The following is an 18,968-nucleotide window of genomic DNA, read 5'->3' as shown; positions in this document are numbered from 1 at the left end:
AAGCACAATAAATGCTGCCACATGATACCTGCTTACTTTCCTAAGGGAAAGGCTCTTGCTGAGTGCATTTTGAGCAGAGATGTAGGTGTCTAGAGTTTGCAAGTATTTGCTGCAAACTCGGAAGCCACTCTCACCATATTACTAGTAACTATCACAACATTGACAGATTGCTCCTCTGATCTCTACGTGACTTGCAAGCTATTAAATCAGCATGGGTGCCGCTTATACAGTCTCACCTTGGTTCTCAGAATCGGACCAGGATGAGCCCCAATACCAGCAGCAGCAGGCACACCAGACGCAGCAGCAACAACACCAACCTTCTCCTCAACGCCCTGATGCTCCACGGGACAGAGGACATCAGCACAGGGCTGCACCGCACTGGTGGTGATACCCCCCAACTCAGGGTATACAGGCAGAGGATGAGCTTTCTCAGCCTGACTGATCAGCAGTGGCAAAGGAGGCTCAGGCTATCGCGCGAGGTCATCACAGACATTTGCAGCTTGTTGGAGAAAAACCTGCAGCCCAGAGGACCTAGTGGACAGGCCTTCCCAGTGGCTGATAAAGTCACCAGCACCCTCAACTTCTTTGCCTCAGGCTCCTTCCAGGGATCTGCAGCAGGCACTTGCAGCATCTCACAGTCGGACGCTCACAGATGCATCACACAGGTCACCGATGCTATGTTTAACAAGTCAGCCAATTATGTAAACGCTGCCACTGATGAAGCCAGTGTTACTGAGCGTGTGCTCGGCTTTGCTGCTCTGGCTGGCTTTCCAAAGGTGCAGGGCATCATCGACTGCACACATGTGGTCATAAGGGCACCCCACATCACCCACAAGTGTTTGTGAACCACAAGGGCTTCCACTCCCTCAATGTTCAGCTTATCTGCAACCATAGGAAGATCAACATACATGTGTGTGCCAAATTACCTGACACCTGTCATGACTCTTTCGTCCTGCACCAGTCCACCCTCCCTCAGCTCTTCGCACCTCCAAACAGACTTACTGGCTGGCTGCTTTGAGACAAAGGCTATCCACTGAAGTCATGGCTCATGACACCCTTGAGAAGGCCAAGCAAGGAGGCTCAGGAGTGGTATAATGAAAGCCACATGTCCACCAGATATGTCATAGAGCAAATTGCAGACATGCTGAAGATGCACTTCAGATGCCTTGACAGATCTCGAGGAGCCCTTCAGAACGCACCAGCCAGGGTCTCCAGAATTGTCGTTGTTTGCTGTGTGCTGCACAGCATAGCACAGCAACGAAGATTAGAGCTCCCATCAGGAGCAAGGTGCAGAGCGCACATCCTCTTCAGAGGAGGAGAAGCATCAGCTGGAAGATAATGAGGAGGAGCAGGAGGAACTGAGGTCCAGATGCCAACAGCACCAGAGCACATTGTTGCCCGGGAGGCCAGGAATGGCCTCATCATGGCCAGATTTACTTAACTTCCTGAATTGCACCCATATGTCTGCCACATGCTGTGCCAGGTTCCCCCTCCCCAACAACACCATAAAGCATCCCTACAATGACCAAGCCATTCCTTTCACACTGACTCCCATTGCTGGAGGTAACGTTATGTCTCACCATTCACTCCAACTCACTAAGCCACTTCCAAAGTAGCAGACAATAATGGGCATGACTGGAAAGTGGTGAAAATAAGTAGTTTTATATGTGTCATAACAGCAACAGAACCTTAACAATAACACTTCTTGAAACATCCTTGTGTTTACCCATGTGCATCTACTTCTGTGTCATTTTTCTTTTCCGAGTGCTTCTATGAGGTGCAACCCCTGTGGCTTCAGCAGAGGTAGAGACAGGCTGTTCACTTCCCTGCTGCAACTGCGTAGACACTTTTGGCGGACGTCCTCTGGGTTTTGGAGCCTCTGATGGCCCCGCCAAAGTCTGCTCCTCCTGTGACTGTGCAGGGGCAGACTCGGCCATCGCTGTCCGGTGAGGCATGTGGGGCTCTGACTGAAAAGGGGGCAACGGGGGAGAAGTATGAACTTCCATGTTCCCTCTCACTATGATCCCTCTCATGGGCCACCCGCACTTCCCTGCTAGCAAGGAGCTGGAGAGCAACTTGCTGCACAGCAGTGGGGAGCTGAGAGCCCAAGTCTATGTTTAGATCCCTCCTAAACAGGAGGTCTATGAGCCTCTACCATCTGTTCTCCATAGCAAGCATGTGCTCATGTGAAGGCGCATTAGCTGCTCCATGCAGTTGGTCATCTTTCCACATCGTCACCATCGCCTGCAACACAGTGGTGCTCATGTTGGAGATGGACTCCTCCATTCTCTGCACATTTGCAGACATCGCAGCTGCAAAACCTGTCAAAGCCTCCTGCACTTCTTGCTGCACCTCCAGGATCACCCTCTTTTTGGATGGCCCCCGAGGCTCAGCGCCTGCATGTAGCTGAGCAGAGCTGGGAGCAAGCTGCGCCCTCCGGCGAGGAGTCTCCACTGCTGTCCCTGTTTCCACCATCTCCTCTTGCTCACTTGTGAAGTGTGAGACACCAGGTAACAACACTACTCTATCTCACATAGGACCCACCAGAGTGTGCGTAAATGCACTGGTGCTGGGTGCGCTTGGGTCTGGTGACTGTGCACCCTCAGAGGCTGGAGGCTCCTCTGAGGAGTCATCCTCCTGCTGGACAGTGGCGGGGGGGCTCTTGATGGACCTGTGAGAGAGTAAAGAGATGATTTAGAAATGTTATATTAAGAATGGTTAATGATACCATTATGCACATGATGAACATTCACTGGCTGCTGACATCAGTCCCCATATGAGTGACTGCTGTATGCCATGTGGCTGTATGAGATATAATTCTGTCACCAGGTTGCTGAGAGGTCCCACTCTCTCCGTCTCCCACCGCCAGCAGCTTTGCAACTCTTGAGACCTCCAGGGCCTCCTCCTCTGCTGCAGTTAAAGTGCTGAATGATGGAGGGCTACCTCCGGTTCTCTGCCTCTCCCTATTGTTGTGGGCTCTCTTCTCCTTCAAGGAGGGAAAGAAGAGAAGTTTGAGTGAGTGTGATGGCATGAGTGTAAGGAATGGGTGGGTTACATCTGTAGAGGGTGACTATGAGGGAGTGTGGTGTCAATGTCAAATGGCCTCCTTCTGTGGTGTTAGTTGGTATTGCATTAGGATGAGGGTGAGTGAGGGATGGTTAGTCAGATGGGGATGTGAGTATGTACAGAGAGAGGGGGATGTGTGGACAGGGCGGTGGAGGCCAGTTCATTAAATATATTCAAGAAAAAGTTGGGTATATTTCTTAAGGCTGAAGGGATCAAGGGATATGGGGAGAAGGCAGGGACAGGGTACTGAATTTGGATGATCAGCCATGATCTCATTGAATGGCAGAGCAGGCTCGAAGGGCCGAATGGCCTACTCCTACTCCTATCTTCTATAAATGATGTGCAGGAGCAGGCTTGGGAAGGCAGAGTGATGGGGCTGTGGTGACAGGCACAGCAGGAGGAAGGTGAGTGTGGCTTTGCACTTACCTTTCCTGATCTCATCAGATCATTGAAGCGCTTCCAGCACTGCACCCAGGTCCTCCTCACCACATCCGTGCTGTTGATTTCCTCAGCAATTTGTAGCCAGGCTCTTTTTTTCTCTTGGGGAGGTCTCTTCCGCCCATCAGCAGGGAAGAGGACCTCCCTACTTGCTCTGACTCCCTCCACAAGAATATGTAGGGAGTCATCGGAAAAGTGGGGTACAGCCCTCTGTCTTTGTGAAGTCATTTTTCTATTTCTCCACAACAAGACACTCCTCTCCAATCCTCCCTCCACACTCCTACATAAACCTTCAAAATGCAATGTGGCCAAGGCTGCTTTAAATGTCCCCGCTGGAAATTAGTCATCGATGACATCATAGAACCCGCACCATTTAATAGGGCCAGGAAATGTGCATGTCTGCCTTAATAGGGGCCATTACGCTAAAGTCGCTCTGAGGAGCAGGCTGATCAATACATCGCGGTACCAACCCGCTACATGGCCCACACACACCCAACCTGACTCGGTAAGGAAAATTCCGGCCAGAAAATACAGACAGAGAAAATACAGAAATAGAGAGAAAGAGAATAGTGAGGCAGTAACAGAAAATAGAGTAAAAGTAAGTAGAGAGTAAATAGAAAGAGAGCGAGATAGACAGATAGGTAGACACAGAGACAGACAAATAGACACAAACCCAGACAGACAGACACAGAGACAGATACGAAAAATACAGTCAGAGAAATGCGTAGCACATTGCTTTCAAATCCCTCTCTCCACTGTCGTAGCAGGGCCATTAACCTGTTTAAATTTAATGCACTAAAGCTGCCCCCAAAATACCAAAACAGAGGACTTTCAGGTGACCGGGTTAAACAGTTCTGAGCTCAGATCGCATGGTATAATCTCAGGGCCAATATGCTCTTCCACCAACAGAAAAATCCCCTTTCTATTTTTCCCCTCGGGGGCCCCATGTGATGAAATACCCAACACATGCGGTCAATCCTTTGATTTTTAACATCTTTATTTCTGTGGGAATGTTACTTCAGACCAGAACAGCACAAATTCTTAGTTAAAATTCAGGCAAGTGGGAGCCAAAACCAGGCAGACTCCCTTGAACATCTTGCACAAATGAACCAACAAAGTCTAAATTGGTCCAGATTTGTCAGCCAAGGTTCTTACCACAACCTCAGCCTTGGTATTTCTACATTAAAAAAGAGGTTTTTTTTTCAAAAAAAATAGCAGACTCCGATCTATTTCTGTTTCTCAAATCTGTGAGTTTATCCACAAGTTTAATGTTATATTTTCGTGTGGCAAAAAGAAAATAAATGATTTCCACTTAGAGGCAGCCATTTGCAGCATTCTAGAAAGTACTCAGAGGAGTAGAAATTAGTCTGGGCCTCGTTTTCAGGCCCAAACAGAGAGGCCCGAGGCTGGCCTGAAATTGGGCCTAGGGCCTCATCCACATCTTTGGACCGAGCTTCATAGGTAGTGCGCCCCGTGAGAAGAATGAATTTAGGGCCATTGGCAACAGCCCACAGGTAAGTTCTGGGAAGGGGAATTGGATCGAGCAATTGGCGGCGGGCGGGGCAGGGGGTGCGATCGCCAGGACTGTGGAGTTGGGGGTAGGGGGCACTCTAGCTGCCGGGGCCGGCTAAAGAACCCAAGCAGGCCCATACTCATTGGGAACAAATTTTACACAGCAAGCGTTAGGCACCTAAAAAAGTGGTACCCACGAATTTAGCAGTAGGACCAACACCTGCACAGTTTGGCTGCTGGTCGTCCCACAGCTAAAGTGGTATTCTATACGCCCATTTTACACACGAAAAATGGGTACAATGCATACCAGTTTCTACCCCAGATTGTTTTATTGTCAAAGTACACAAGCTCACTGCTACTGACTGAAATATACAGGTAAAATATAAATGTCAGCCCAGGAGGGTTGTTCAGTTGGATTTCATTAAAAGTAAGTTGTTACTGGTGAGTAAATGGAAGATTTGTCTGTATCTTAATGTGAAAAGTGGGGGACACTAGTGAATATGGTGTCATTATCAGGTGATAAAACTGTGGATATTCTCTTCTCAGTGGAAACATTCACTTTGAAACTTGTTTTGCTGAATTGATAGAAAAAAACATAACCGTCACTGCTGGCAACCAGACGATGGAAGAGTTTCACAGAGATAAGTGCAGTTGAGGGGGTTCATTGAGATTTGAGGGCTTGGATGTTTCACTTGGGCCTTCGTGACTGGAACTACACGCAGTATTTGAGTTGCGGCCTGGCAAGAGCACGGTGGCCTCAGATTAAACTCCATCGATTTGGAAGTATAGTTCAGCATCCTGTTTGCTTTGCTAACTGTTGCTCCACAGTGACTCAACATGGTTTGCTATCATTCCCAGATCTCTTTCAGCTTTTGCACTACCTAATCTAATGCTATTTATTAAGTATGCCCCCAGTTTTTTCCTACCAATTTATAAAGCTTTGCTAAACGGGTACGGTAGCATAGTGGTTATGTTACTAGACTAGTAATCCAGAGACTTGGACTAATGATCTGGAGACGTGAGTTTGAATCCCACCATGGCAGCTGGGGAATTTAAATTCAATTAATTAAATAAATCTGGAAAAAAAAGCTAGTATCAGTAATGATGACCATGAAACATTGTTGTAAAAATCCTTCTGGTTCACTAATGTCCTTTAGGGAATGAAATCTGCAATCCTTACCTAGTCTGGACTATATGTGACTCCAGACCCACAGCAATGTGGTTGACTCTTAACTGTCCTCTGCAGTTCAAGAAGGTGGCTCACCACCACCTTAGCAAGGGATGGGCAATAAATGCTGGCCTTGCCAGTGACACCCACATCCCATGAACGAATAAAAAAAAAAATATCTGTATTTAACTTCTTCTGCCATCATTCTGCTCAGTTGCAAATATTGTCTGGGTCCTTCTGTAATTTTCTGGGTTGTTTTATCAGACTCTACCGCTCCCCTAGTTTAGTATTGTCACCAACTTACATTGTGTTTCTAAATCCAGGTGATTTATGTAGATCAGTGGCTCTAACATGCATCCCTGGGACACTCCATTCACCTAATTTTCCCAGCCCAATCATCATTCCTCTAATTGGAACCCGTTGATTTCTCTCTTTCAGCCAATTCCCGATCTATCTCAGAACATTTCCTAGGATACTCAATTGTTCTGTGCATTAACTCTGCTAATCATCACAGTATGCATTAACTAGCGCTAACCATGTCAAATTGCCATTTATTGTGCATGGTAATAATTAAATACAAGTTGTTATTAAATCTAACTAGATCTGCCTTGTATTCATAAAACTAATAACTAGGTATAGGATATGAACAGTGTTTAATAATTAAATTCCAGCAGTTCAATGCAGGATTTGTATGAAATAAGGCACTAAACTAATGCAAGCTAGCTCTCCGAAAATGGGAGGTCGCAGAGATTTTCTATCTCAGTACCTCCACTCTTCGTTCCATTACAACTGCCACGCTGCCTGACTCCCTGTCTAACATCGAGTCCTGGGCAAGCCAGAACTTTCTCTAGCTCGACATTAGATCAACAAAACTGAAGCCTTCCAGTTCAGTTTCCACCAGAAACTTCACGGCTAAGGCATCTACTTGATCTCCTTCTCTGGCTGCTCATTCAGGCTGAATCCACATTTATAGTTTAACTATGGCTTGAGTTTCAAACTCCACAACTGGTCCATTTACTTCCACTCCCAGAACATCACATGCCTATGCACCAACAGTAACCCCTATGCCACAAACACCTGCATCCACCTCTTCATTAAACTGAAGCCCCGTCTGCTCTCTCAGGTGGACGTAAAAGATCCCATGACACTATTTCGAAGATGAGCAGGGGAGTTATCCCCAGTGTTATGGCCAATATTTATCCCTCAATCAACATCACTAAAAAACAGATTATCTGGTCATTATCACATTGCTGTTTGTGGGAGCTTGCTGTGCACAAATTGGCTGCTACATTTCCTACATTACAACAATGACTACACTCCAAAAGTACTTTGTTGGCTGTAAAGCACTTTGTGACATCTGGTGGTCGTGAAAGGCGCTATATAAAAGCAAGTCTTTCTTTCATTACTTCAAGGCACAATTGCTCATTGTTCTTCTCACCTCTGCTCTACACAAACTCCAACCCATCCTGAAATCCATTGCCTATATCCATCCTGACAAAGTTCCACTCAGTCATCACCAACCTCAGTGTCTCCCAGTGCATCAGTTTGAAACCCTTGCCTTCATCTTCACATCCCTCCTTGGCTGTGTTCCACTCTCCCTCCTTCTGCAATCTTTTCTCATCCCACATCCCATCTCATACCTCCTTTTGACTGACGTGAGATGGTCCATCCTTAAACGGGACGTTTACTGCATTAAAGGTGCTATATAAATGCAGGTCGTTGTTGTTGATTCAATATACACTTTGCATCCTCCACTACCCCCGCCACCCCAGTTGGCCTTCAACCTCTGTGTCCCTGCCCTCTGGAACTCTCTTCCTAAATCTCTTGGCCTTGCTACCTCTCGCTCTCTCAGCCTTTTCCAACCTTCTTTCTCCCAGAGCAAACTTCTCTCCTACTTCCTGCTCGACATTCATGGCTCCCCTCTTGACAGGGCCTTTTTGGACCTTTGGTTGCACTATATAGATGGAAGTGCGATGGTTTGGGCGCGTTTCAAGAATGGAAACACCTTTCACAGCCCTGTAGACAGAGGTACGTGGAACAGGAAGCCAAGGAAGCGCTGGATGGACAATGCTCAGAGTAACTAGTCACATAAAGGGTCACAGATGACCGAAGCGGCCAGGCTAGCTAAGAACCGACAACAGCAGAGTGAATGCATTGGTCCCCATCATCCCTGCTGAGCTGGTGGACAGGAATTTAGTAGTAGTGTATAAATGCAGTTTATCAGATAAAACTGATTACCTTCCAAACTTTCTCTTTTTTTCAGTAACTCGAGCAGTTGATAACAGACTCCTCTCAACAAAAGAAAAAAAATGTCAATGCCAGTCAATGCATCTGTCCTGTGCCCAGAGGAACACTGGGAAAGCGAGCTGTTCCTGTACGCGGTTGTCTACGGAATAATCGTCATTCCTGGCTTCTTTGGCAACAGCGTGGCCTTGTGGGTTTTAATTGGGAATATCAAAAGGGAGAAGAAGGCAGTAATATTCATGATAAACCTGGCCTGTGCTGACTTGGCACATGTGCTGTCCTTGCCGCTGAGGATCTTTTACTACATAACTCACAGCTGGCCGTTTGGAAAATTCATGTGCTTGTTTTGTTTCTACCTAAAGTTTGTCAACATGTACGCAAGCATCTTATTCCTAGTCTGCATCAGCATCCAGCGCTGTATTTTCCTCATCTACCCCTTCAGATACAACAGCTGGAGACGCAGGTACGACGTGGGCCTCAGTATTATTGGATGGGTGGTCGTCTTCGCCATGTGCCTGCCATTCCCCATCATGCGCAACACAGGCACGTTCAACAGCTCGCTCTGTTTTGCTGATCTCCCCATGAAGCAAGTCAGACTGGGATCCTCGATATTGATGCTGACAGCAGCGGAGCTCCTGGGCTTTGTGGGGCCCATCATCATCATCGTCGCCTGCACCTGGAAAACGGCGCACTCTTTGCAGGAGAAGTGCACGCCGCCCAATGACCGGGGCGGAAGGAGGGCTTTAAAGCTGCTCCTAATGTGTGCGGTGGTGTTCCTGGTCTGCTTCGCTCCCTATCACATCCTCTTCCCCCTGAACCAGCTGAGACGGTTAAATGTCATCACAGACTGCTCGGTGCGGAGGAATATCCTGATCCTGCATTCAGTCACACTGTGCTTGGCTAGCATGAATGCCTGCTTGGACCCCATCATCTACTATTTTGTCACCTCCGAGTTCAGAGAGCAGCTGTCACGGACAGGGAGCTTCCTTGTGCGGAGTCGCCACTTGAGCAGGGAAAGCACCACCAGTCGGTAATCTCCGCCTGGTTCAGGCACACCACAGCAAACGGTTCAAGGGTTTGTCCTTTCTCACTGCTCTGCCTCGCAGCAGTACGCCAGTGGGCGTTCAAGGCATTATTGGGCCAGAAATCCCTGCAATGGCGCATCACGCGGGCGAGCGATGTTTAATGCATCATTCATTTTCCAGCAATATCCAGCTCATTCCTTGCAAGCTCAGAAATGGTAGTGAAAAGGATCGCAGCAACCAGCATAAGTAGTGCTTGAACGGTTAGGTAAAAAAAGAGTTCTTACTTTCCTTAAATTGTGTCTTTTATGTATTCTCTCCCTGCCAAGCAAAGACTCAAACTTGCTTTTCCTGCAACACTTACCCATAAGGACAAACGTTTGTGTTGTAGCTTTCATTCAAACATTTGGACAGTGACCGTGGTCAGTTATGAACCTGCACGATACGGGATTAGCTACATTTTTCTCAACAAAATATTACAGCTCACAACCCACACAAATCTGTAAGCAAGCAGCTACTCATTCTGGTTGGAAACTGTTAGAAATAAGAAGCAATAGTAATCATTTCTAAATAGGAAATAAATGCACTGGTGATTTTATCAGGAGATTAACGTGCAGTGTGTTCAACCATAAATGTATTTTGATGCTTTGGCAACATAAGATGTACCTTATCATGCCAATAAAGCGATTTGTATTGTATTGTATTATTGTATAGGCTGCGGGTTTTCTGCTTCTGTTCATAAGGCGCTCAGGACTGATTCAATGCTGGTGACACTCGCAGGAGGACAGTTTTCAGATGTTTGCAGCAGCGTCAAGTATATTACTCTTTCATTGGAGGTTTTTTTGCTTACTGCTGTGTGTTTGGGGTTAAATGTGTTGATCTCTACAATCGTAAGGAACTTTCCTCCAATTTGAGGGCGGATGGTTGTGGAAATTAAGATATCTGTGCAACTATCAAATGTTGGAGCAAACCGAAAGATGTAGCTATTTCTTGCTAACGGTCTGCTGACTTTGTTTTTGCTGTCGCCATTTTGCACCCGGCAAACCAGTCACAGTGCGTCTGATCAATGAAACCGACACATGCAATTCCCAACCCGATGCAAAAAGATTCCAGCTGAGCTTGAACTACAAGAAAATCACCACACACAACAAAAGGCTCAATCGTAACGGTTCCCTCCATCTACATAGTAAAATGGTATGTCACGCTCCAGATATTGCACGCTGTTACACAAACAAAAGGAACATAGGTACAGGAGTAGGCCATTCAGCCCCTCAAGACTGTTCCGCCATTCAATTAGATTTGTACCTAACCTCCATTTACCCGCTTTTGCTCCATATTCCCTGGTACCTTCTACCTAATAAAAATCTGTTGGTCATAGTCATGAATATTTCAATTGACCCAGCATGCAGCCTAAGGTGCTGTGTCACTCTCAGCTCCAGCCTGAATCTGTCCAGCACTGTCTCAACAGTTCCTTCCTTCAAAACAGTTAAACTGCAAGTGACCTGTGTTTACTTATTATCAGAGGAGAGTAACTGACCCCACCATTTATTTCAAGAATTCAGGCCAATTACACTTGATAGCCTTAAAATGGACTTTAGCAGCTGAGTAATACATTGCACCTGATGGTATAATCTTCCTGTCCTTATTGAGCAGCAAAACCTCTGATTTACTGTGAGCCGCATCACATGATATCGACTGGTATATATTATATAGAAAAGTTTTAATTCTGCTATATTTTAGACATCACACATGAAACAATTTTTTTTAAAGAAAGCCACTTGTTTCCTGCTGATGCTAATCTAGAGGAGGGAGTGCAGCGAAGATTCACCAGACTGATACCTGGGATGGCAGGAATGACGTATGAGAAGAGACTGGGTCGATTGGGTTTATACTCACTGGAGTTTAGAAGAATGAGAGGGGGTCTCATTGAAACTTATAAAATTCTAACAGGACTAGACAGACTAGCTGCAGGAAGGATGTTCCCGGTGGCGGGGGAGTCCAGAACCAGGGGTCACAGTCTAAGGATAAGGGTAAGCCATTTAGGACAAAGATGGAGGAATTTCTTCACCCAGAGAGTGGTGAACCTGTGGAATTCTCTACCATAGAAGGCAGTGGAGGCCAATTCATTAAATATATTCAAGAAGGAGTTAGAGCAGGCTCGAGGGGCTGAATGGCCTACTCCTGCTCCTATCTTCTATATTTCTATGTTTCTACGTAGAGCAAAATAATTGCCTCTAATTTAACAGCAGAATGTACTTATATACAGAAATTAGACCTTGTGCCTTAAAAGAAACAGTTCAGCTTACATACAGCTGCACTTTACTGCTACTGCTACTAAATCCCAGTCAGTCAGCTCAGCAGCGATGATGGGGCCTAATGAATTCACTCCGCTGTTGTTGGTTCTCATCTAGCCTGGCCGCTTCAGTCAACTGTATCCCTTTCTGTGACTAGTCACACTGGACATTGTCTATCCAGTGCTTCCTTGGTCTTCCTCAGCTTCTTGTTCTATTTACCTCTGTACGCAGGACCATGAAAGGTGTTCTAGCTGTTTCCATTTCTTGAAATGTACCCAAAGCATCGCAGTCGCCTTTCTTGGATCTTCTGTTGTTTCTCATCCAAGCCATGTTATTATTATATCATTCTTGATTCTTTGCAACCTGGAATACTCCCAGTATTCCTCATGTGTCAGCTGTGGCTCAGTTGGTAGCACACGCACCTCTAAGCCAGAAGGTTTCTTTCTTTCTTCTTTCTTTCTTTCAATCTCTGCTGTTAGTATCTTTTGCTCATCAAATTTTTTCATGTTCCAACACTCAGATCCATAAAATATGAGGATAACCATCGCTTCATAAACTAACTATCTTTTGCCTTCCATATCTTCCAAAAGCAGCAGAAACAAGTCCATTCCTTCTTTCGATGTCATCTTCATAACTCCCATTCTCTGACACTAACCCACCACTAACCTTTCCACCTTTTCCAGATGCACCTTAGCAGCAGAATAATACTGTGCATTAAATGCCATGGAAGAGCCACCAGCCTGTTAAATAAAAACAGCTTTAGCCTCCCTGCTCTGTGATGACGAGAAGCTAATTTAAACAATTTGGTTGTTAGAGTAGCATTTTAAATATGTGGTAAAATGATTTGATATTAAATCTCTGCACCACATTTAGAACATTTTTAGCTGCATTTTTTAAGTTAAAAAAGCAGCAAAATATTAAAGGAGTGTTACCTTAGGGGAAAAAATTCTCCCCGGGGTCAACATTGTGCTGTCATTATGGGCTGTGGAGCTGTCTGTTCCAGGAACTGAGCCCACACAAACTTCTCCAACACAGAGATTATGACAGTTACATGCCCAGTAGTGACATTTTGAACTGAGATTGTGACATTACCAGAGTCCTGGCATGTGAAAAGGCCAGCTAGTCCTGTTCTTTCACCGAGGTCTCTGCAAGGAACCGCACTCTTAGCTTGGCAAAAAAAAAGCTATTCCCAGGTAATAAATACATGAGCTACACAAATTGATGTCTTCCTTTGCAATTCAGTTTAAGTCTTTTAGAGTCATCTACATATTAAAATGTCCCATATCTAGTGTGTGTCCTTCATTGTTCAAATATCACATTTCAGGTGTCACATAGGCACATATGCAAATTTCAGAGTCACTTTATAAAAAGAGAAAGCCAGGTATTTCCTGCTGGTTTCTTCTAACCTTGGGAAGGAGCTGATGATTTACAAGCAGCTGCCAATCTAGAGAGAAACTTCTCCAACAGAAATTATCTTCTAATTGACCTCAGTGTGATGATTTACAGGAATAGGATGTTGTGGCCTTACAGGGACTGGTCAACTTAACCACAGTACAACCACAGTAGCATAATTATACATTGACTTTACATGGGATCATGCGCCAGTCCTTATAAAATGTGTATCCTCCAACTTACCGTGAGCAACAACAAAAATGCAATCACGTTGCACCATTAGCCCAATAAACAGTCAGAGAAAATCAATGAGCCTGATTCAGGGAACCTTTAGGAGAAGCAGTTCTCTTCTAAAATATTCAGGAAGAGCTACACCTCCCACAGGTCATTGTTAATAAATTGAATATACAATCATCAAGATGACACCTTCACTTATCAATGGCAACACTGCTCAATTCAAACAACTGTGGGTGTGTCTACTAAGCAGGAGGATATTTCATTCCAGCTATATTGCACTTTCGTCTTATATACAGACCTCTGCATCTGTGGCTGATGAAATATCTTTCGCTTGCAAGGAAGTTTGTTCATTGGAATTACTAGACAATACCAAATGTAGTAAGGAGAGATATAATTACTGATGTATGTCAGCACTGTCTTGTACCTATGCAGCTGATTTGTGGATTAAATTCCCACTGCAGTGATACTGTCCGTACAGCGTTGATATCCCTTCATCACAGAATGTCTGCTCGCAATCCAACCTCTAAGCTTACTTCGTGTAAGACTTCACCCATCAGACTTTATTGATAAACTCCCCTATTGTTATCAAACAGCGAATCGTCTGACTCACCATGATTTGATTCCGATTTGTGACAGCTCTCATTCTTGTAGACTAAAGGGGAAATTTTACTAAATCGTGCTCACTGCACAGATCCTTGTTCTGAGTGCATACCGGGAATTTCCCCCCATGATTTTTCATCCATTAAGTCCGACAGTGCAGCACTCCCTCAGTACTGCCCATCCGACAGTGCAGCACTCCCTCAGTACTGCCCCTCCGACAGCGCAGCACTCCCTCAGTACCGCCCCTCTGACAGTGCAGCACTCCCTCAGTACCGCCCCTCCGACAGTGCAGCACTCCCTCAGTACTGCCCCTCCGACAGCGCAGCACTCCCTCAGTACTGCCCCTCTGACAGTGCAGCACTCCCTCAGTAATGCACTACAGTGTCAGCCTAGATTTTGTGCTCAAATCTCCAGAGTAGGACTTGAATCCACAACCTTCTGATTCAGTGGCGAGAGTGTTTGCATTAAGCCACAGCTAACACTCACAAAAGTAGGGTCCCGTGAAACTGCTAGATTGTTAAAGAAAAATGTTTTAATGTCAAGTGATGTCTGTACCTGGTATTGTTGTTTGCCATATCTCTACTGCAGCTATTGGATATCCCATCCTAAATTCACAATAAAGGGGGTAAGGTCACCAAGCCATTGTGTGTGCAGTATGCCAACCAGTCGATCATAGATTCCATTCTGTGGGCAGACTGCTGATCTCCTGATCACAGCTGGGATGATTTAAGTCGGTTCATAATTGCATAGAATGTACAGCACAGAAACAGGCCATTTGGGCCAACTGATACATGCCAATGTTTATGTTCCACATGAGCCACCTCCCACCCTATTTCATCTAATCCTCTCAGCATACCCTTCTATGCCTTTCTCCCTCATACTTATCTAGCTTCTGCTATACTAGAGGGAGCATTTCCCAAGAGCTAGGCGTTATACTTGGGGGAGAGCAAAACTGACGTTGGGTATCAGGCTCATCTCCTGTTGGTCTCTCAATGTCTGGATTGCCGGTGGAAGAAATGGCAGGAGCGGCATGAAAATAAGAAACTTTTTGTTACTCATGTTTACAACAGCATTCGGTTTTAACAGTGGGAATCAATACTTTGCTATTCCAGTATTAGAAGAAATCAATATTCAAGCAAACCTTTGTGAAGACCTGCCAGTGGGAATCGGAAACAGGAAATCAAGATAGCATTTGTTTACAACATTTGCCTTCCTCATTAACGAGCTTTCAAAACTGCACAGGACAAGTTCTGTAAACAATTACTGTGAAAAGAAATGACATCTGTAGATGGCCGAGTAGCATTTGGCTACAACCCAGCAGAGGTCCAACCACCATGAATGACTGCGTGCGAGTGTTGGGGGGCCAAGGACGCCATTGCAGCAAATCCAGGTTTTGGAATGGGGAAGTAAAGGGAACATAATTCATTCCATGAGAAAATTGGGCAGATGGTATCCCTCATATGCTTTGAAGAAGAGCCAGGGAGTTCACCCCCTCTAAAGCTGATTATCTGGTCATTATCACATTGTTGTTTGTGGGAGCTTGCTGTGTGCACATTGGCTGCTGTGTTTCCTACATTACAACAGTGATTACACTTCAAAAATAACTTCATTGGCCGTAAAGCGCTTTGGGACGTCCTGAGGTTGTGAAAGGCGCGATATAAATGCAAGTCTTTCTTTCTTTCATAGAATCTTACAGCATAGAAGGAGGCCATTTGGCCCATTGTGCCTGTGCCAACTTTTTGAAAGAGCTGTCCAATTAGTCCCACTCGCCCCATAGCCCTACAAATTTTTCCTTTTCAAGTATTTATCTAGTTCCCTTTTGAAAGTTATTATTGAATGCTTCCTCTACCCTTTCAGCAGTGCATTACAGATCATAATAACTTGCCACGTAAAAGAATTTCTCTTCATCTCCCCTCAGGTTCTTTTGTCAATTATCTTAAATCTGTGTCCTCTGGTTACCGACCCAACCATTATTGGAATGTTTTTCCAAAGTGTAACTAGGGCTACTGATTACAGTGATGGCACAAGGCAAATTCCACACGGATTCTGAGATTTTAGCTGTGTTTTAGGAGATCACGCTATAATTTGGCCCACTAGTTTGTGGCCTCTGAACAAGTCAAATTACGTTTTCAACCATATGGGATTCCTAGATTCTTAATGGTGTTTTGCAGATCGTATTGAATGATTCCATTTCTTTTCCCTTGAAAGCCACGAATCAGCGATCCTGAATATAATTACAGCTGTAAAAGAAAAAGAAAGAAAGACTTGTATTTATATAGCGCCTTTTATGTTCTCAGGATGTCCCGAAGCTCTTTACAGCCAATGAAATACTTTTGAAGTGTGGTCACTGTTGTAGGAAAGGTAGCAGCCAATTTGAGCACAGCAAGAAACAGCAATGTGATCATCTGTTTCAGTGATGTTGGTTGAGGAATGAATATTGGCCAGGACACCGGGGAGAACTCCCCTAGTCTTCTTCACATAATGTCACGAGATCTTTTATGACCACCTGAGAGGGCAGATGGGACCTCGGGTTAACATCTCATCCAAAAGAAGGCAGCTCCACAGTGCAGCGCTGCCTCAGTACTGCGCTGAAATGTCAGCCTAGATTTTGTGCTTCCGTCTCTGAGTGGGACTTGAACCCACAACCTTCTGACTCAGATGCGGGATGGCTACTCACTGAGCCACAGCTGACACCAACTGTAAACTGTAGTGGTGTGATACTCTTGCTGCAGCTACTCGGCTATGACAAGTGTTTATAAAATACCAATGAGGAGGTGGGGTTGCTCAGTTCACTGAGACCATTTTAAATAAGCAAATGGTTTTAAAGCTAATTTTGTACAAAATGTAGTTGACAAGTAACTGTTCAGTGGGAAAGTTTGTCTGTATCACTGCTTCATGAAAGCTGTCTGCTGTAATAAACGCTGATTGTACTTGGCATACACCAAAAACTCTCAGTTCACTCATTTGTCACTGTTAAGCTGCTGAAACATAAAAGTAGAAATTCACATGAGCCATGTTATCGTCTGAAAACTTAATGCATTCATATCAAATTCCACTCCACAGTATTTAAACAAAGGCCTAACCCTGTTTATTTAAACGTCTCCATTAAAATATCAAAGAGAGACATTTGATGCAAACATGCCAACATTTATATGATACATCACTAAGAATAAAAGTTTGGTTTTGTCTTTTACCATTTGACACAGTCATTCTAAAATGTCACATTTTTGTAATGATAGTGAACATAGAAGATAGGAGCAGGAGTAGGCCATTCCCTCGAGCCTGTTCCGCCATTTAATGAGATCATGGCTGATCATCCAAATTCAGTACCCTGTCCCTACTTTCTCCCCATATCCCTTGATCCCTTTAGCCTTAAGAAATATATCTAACTCCTTCTTGAATATATTTCATGAATTGGCCTCAACTGCCTTCTGTGGTAGAGAATTCCACAGGTTCACAACTCTCTGGGTGAAGAAATTCTTCCTCATCTCAGTCCTAAATGGCTTACCCCTTATCCTTAGACTGTGACCCCTGGTTCTGGACTCCCCCGCCATCGGGAACATCCTTCCTGCATCTAGTCCTGTTAGAATTTTATAGGTTTCAATGAGATCCCCCCTCATTCTTCTAAACTCTAGCGAATATAAGCCTAATCGACCCAATCTATCTTCATGCGTCATTCCTGCCATCCCAGGTATCAGTCTGGTGAATCTTCGCTGCACTCCCTCCATGGCAAGAAGATCCTTCCTCAGATAAGGCGACCAAAACTGCACACAATACTCAAGGTGTGGTCTCACCAAGGCCCTGTACAACTGCAGCAAGACATCCTTGCTTCTGTACTCGAATCCTCTCGCTATGAAGGCCAACATACCATTTGCCTTCTTAACCGCCTGCTGCACCTGCATGCTTACCTTCAGCGACTGGTGCACAAGCACACCCAGGACTCGTTGCACTTCCCCTTTTCCCAATCTATTGCCGTTCAGATAATAATCTGCCTTCCTGTTTTTGCCACCAAAGTGGATAACCTCGCATTTATCCACATTAGACTGCATCTGCCATGTATCTGCCCAATCACCCAACCTGTCCAAATCATACTGGAGTTTCGCTGCATCCTCCTCACAGCACACACACCCACCCAGCTTTGTGTATAACATACAATTTTATTTCAGTCAAAAAGGTTAAAAAATAGAGAATAAGCACAAATTCAAAAGAATTGTTTGCACCTGTTCTTTTCTCCTTTCCCCAGCAATGCAGTACCATGAACACTATTAATTACTTGGTAACGCATTGCCATTACTTGGCTTCTTATGTATGGAAAATCACTACAGAAATATGCAGGTTAGCATCAACTCTGTGGACATAGAATCTTACAGCACAGAAGGAGACCATTCAGCCCATCTTTGAAAGAGCTATCCAATTAATCCCACTCCCCTGCTCTTTCCCCTTAGCCCAGCAATTTTTTCCTTTATAAACATTTATCCAATTCCCTTTTGAAAGTTACTATTGAATCTGCTTCCACCACGCTTTCTGACAATGCATTCCAGATCGCAACAACTCGGCAAGTAAAAAAAATTCTCATCTCCCTCCTGGCTTTTTTGCCAATTATCTTAAATTTGTGTCCTCTGGCACTGACCCTCCTACCAGTGGAAACAGTTTCTCCCTATCTACACTGTCAAAACCCTTCATAAATTTGAACACCTCTGTTAAATCTCCCCTTAACCTGCTTTGCTCTAAGGAGAACAATTGCAGCTTCTCTAATCTCTCCACATAACTGAATAATGTGTTATGATTTATGATATTTAATTTATAATTATGAATTAGGACATGCCGTCACTTCAAAACCTGCTCCCATAACTGTGATGCTTCATTACACACTGAGATTCCGCAACAGAATCGCAAAAGGCCTTGACCTGCACAATTCCTCTGAGTGTTAAATGTGAATGGACATGAATACAACAACAACTCAATCTTGGTGTTTGGTAGCAAAGATGGATTGTT

The 18,968-nt window shown here is 44.7% G+C and overlaps 1 protein-coding gene across 2 annotated transcripts in view; it reads left to right on the top strand.

Moving 5' to 3' along the window:
• LOC147124972 (putative G protein-coupled receptor 174) overlaps nucleotides 1–16,921 on the top strand; it is a 69,798-nt gene extending 52,877 nt beyond the window's left edge. For both annotated transcript variants that reach the window (XM_085995478.1, XM_085995488.1), the window contains one exon: nucleotides 8,448–16,921. In XM_085995478.1, the coding sequence (XP_085851604.1) occupies nucleotides 8,494–9,462 (969 nt within the window). In that variant the 5' untranslated portion in view covers nucleotides 8,448–8,493 and the 3' untranslated portion in view covers nucleotides 9,463–16,921. The remainder of the gene's footprint in view (nucleotides 1–8,447) is intronic.
• Nucleotides 16,922–18,968: the final 2,047 nt, after the last annotated feature.

Source organism: Somniosus microcephalus, chromosome 1 (genome assembly GCF_052327205.1).
Source record: "Somniosus microcephalus isolate GS21.2 chromosome 1, FLI_Smic_1.0, whole genome shotgun sequence".
Classification (NCBI taxonomy): Eukaryota; Metazoa; Chordata; class Chondrichthyes; order Squaliformes; family Somniosidae; genus Somniosus; species Somniosus microcephalus.
Note: the sequence above shows the minus strand (reverse complement) of the source record. Positions and strands in the feature narration are given on the sequence as shown.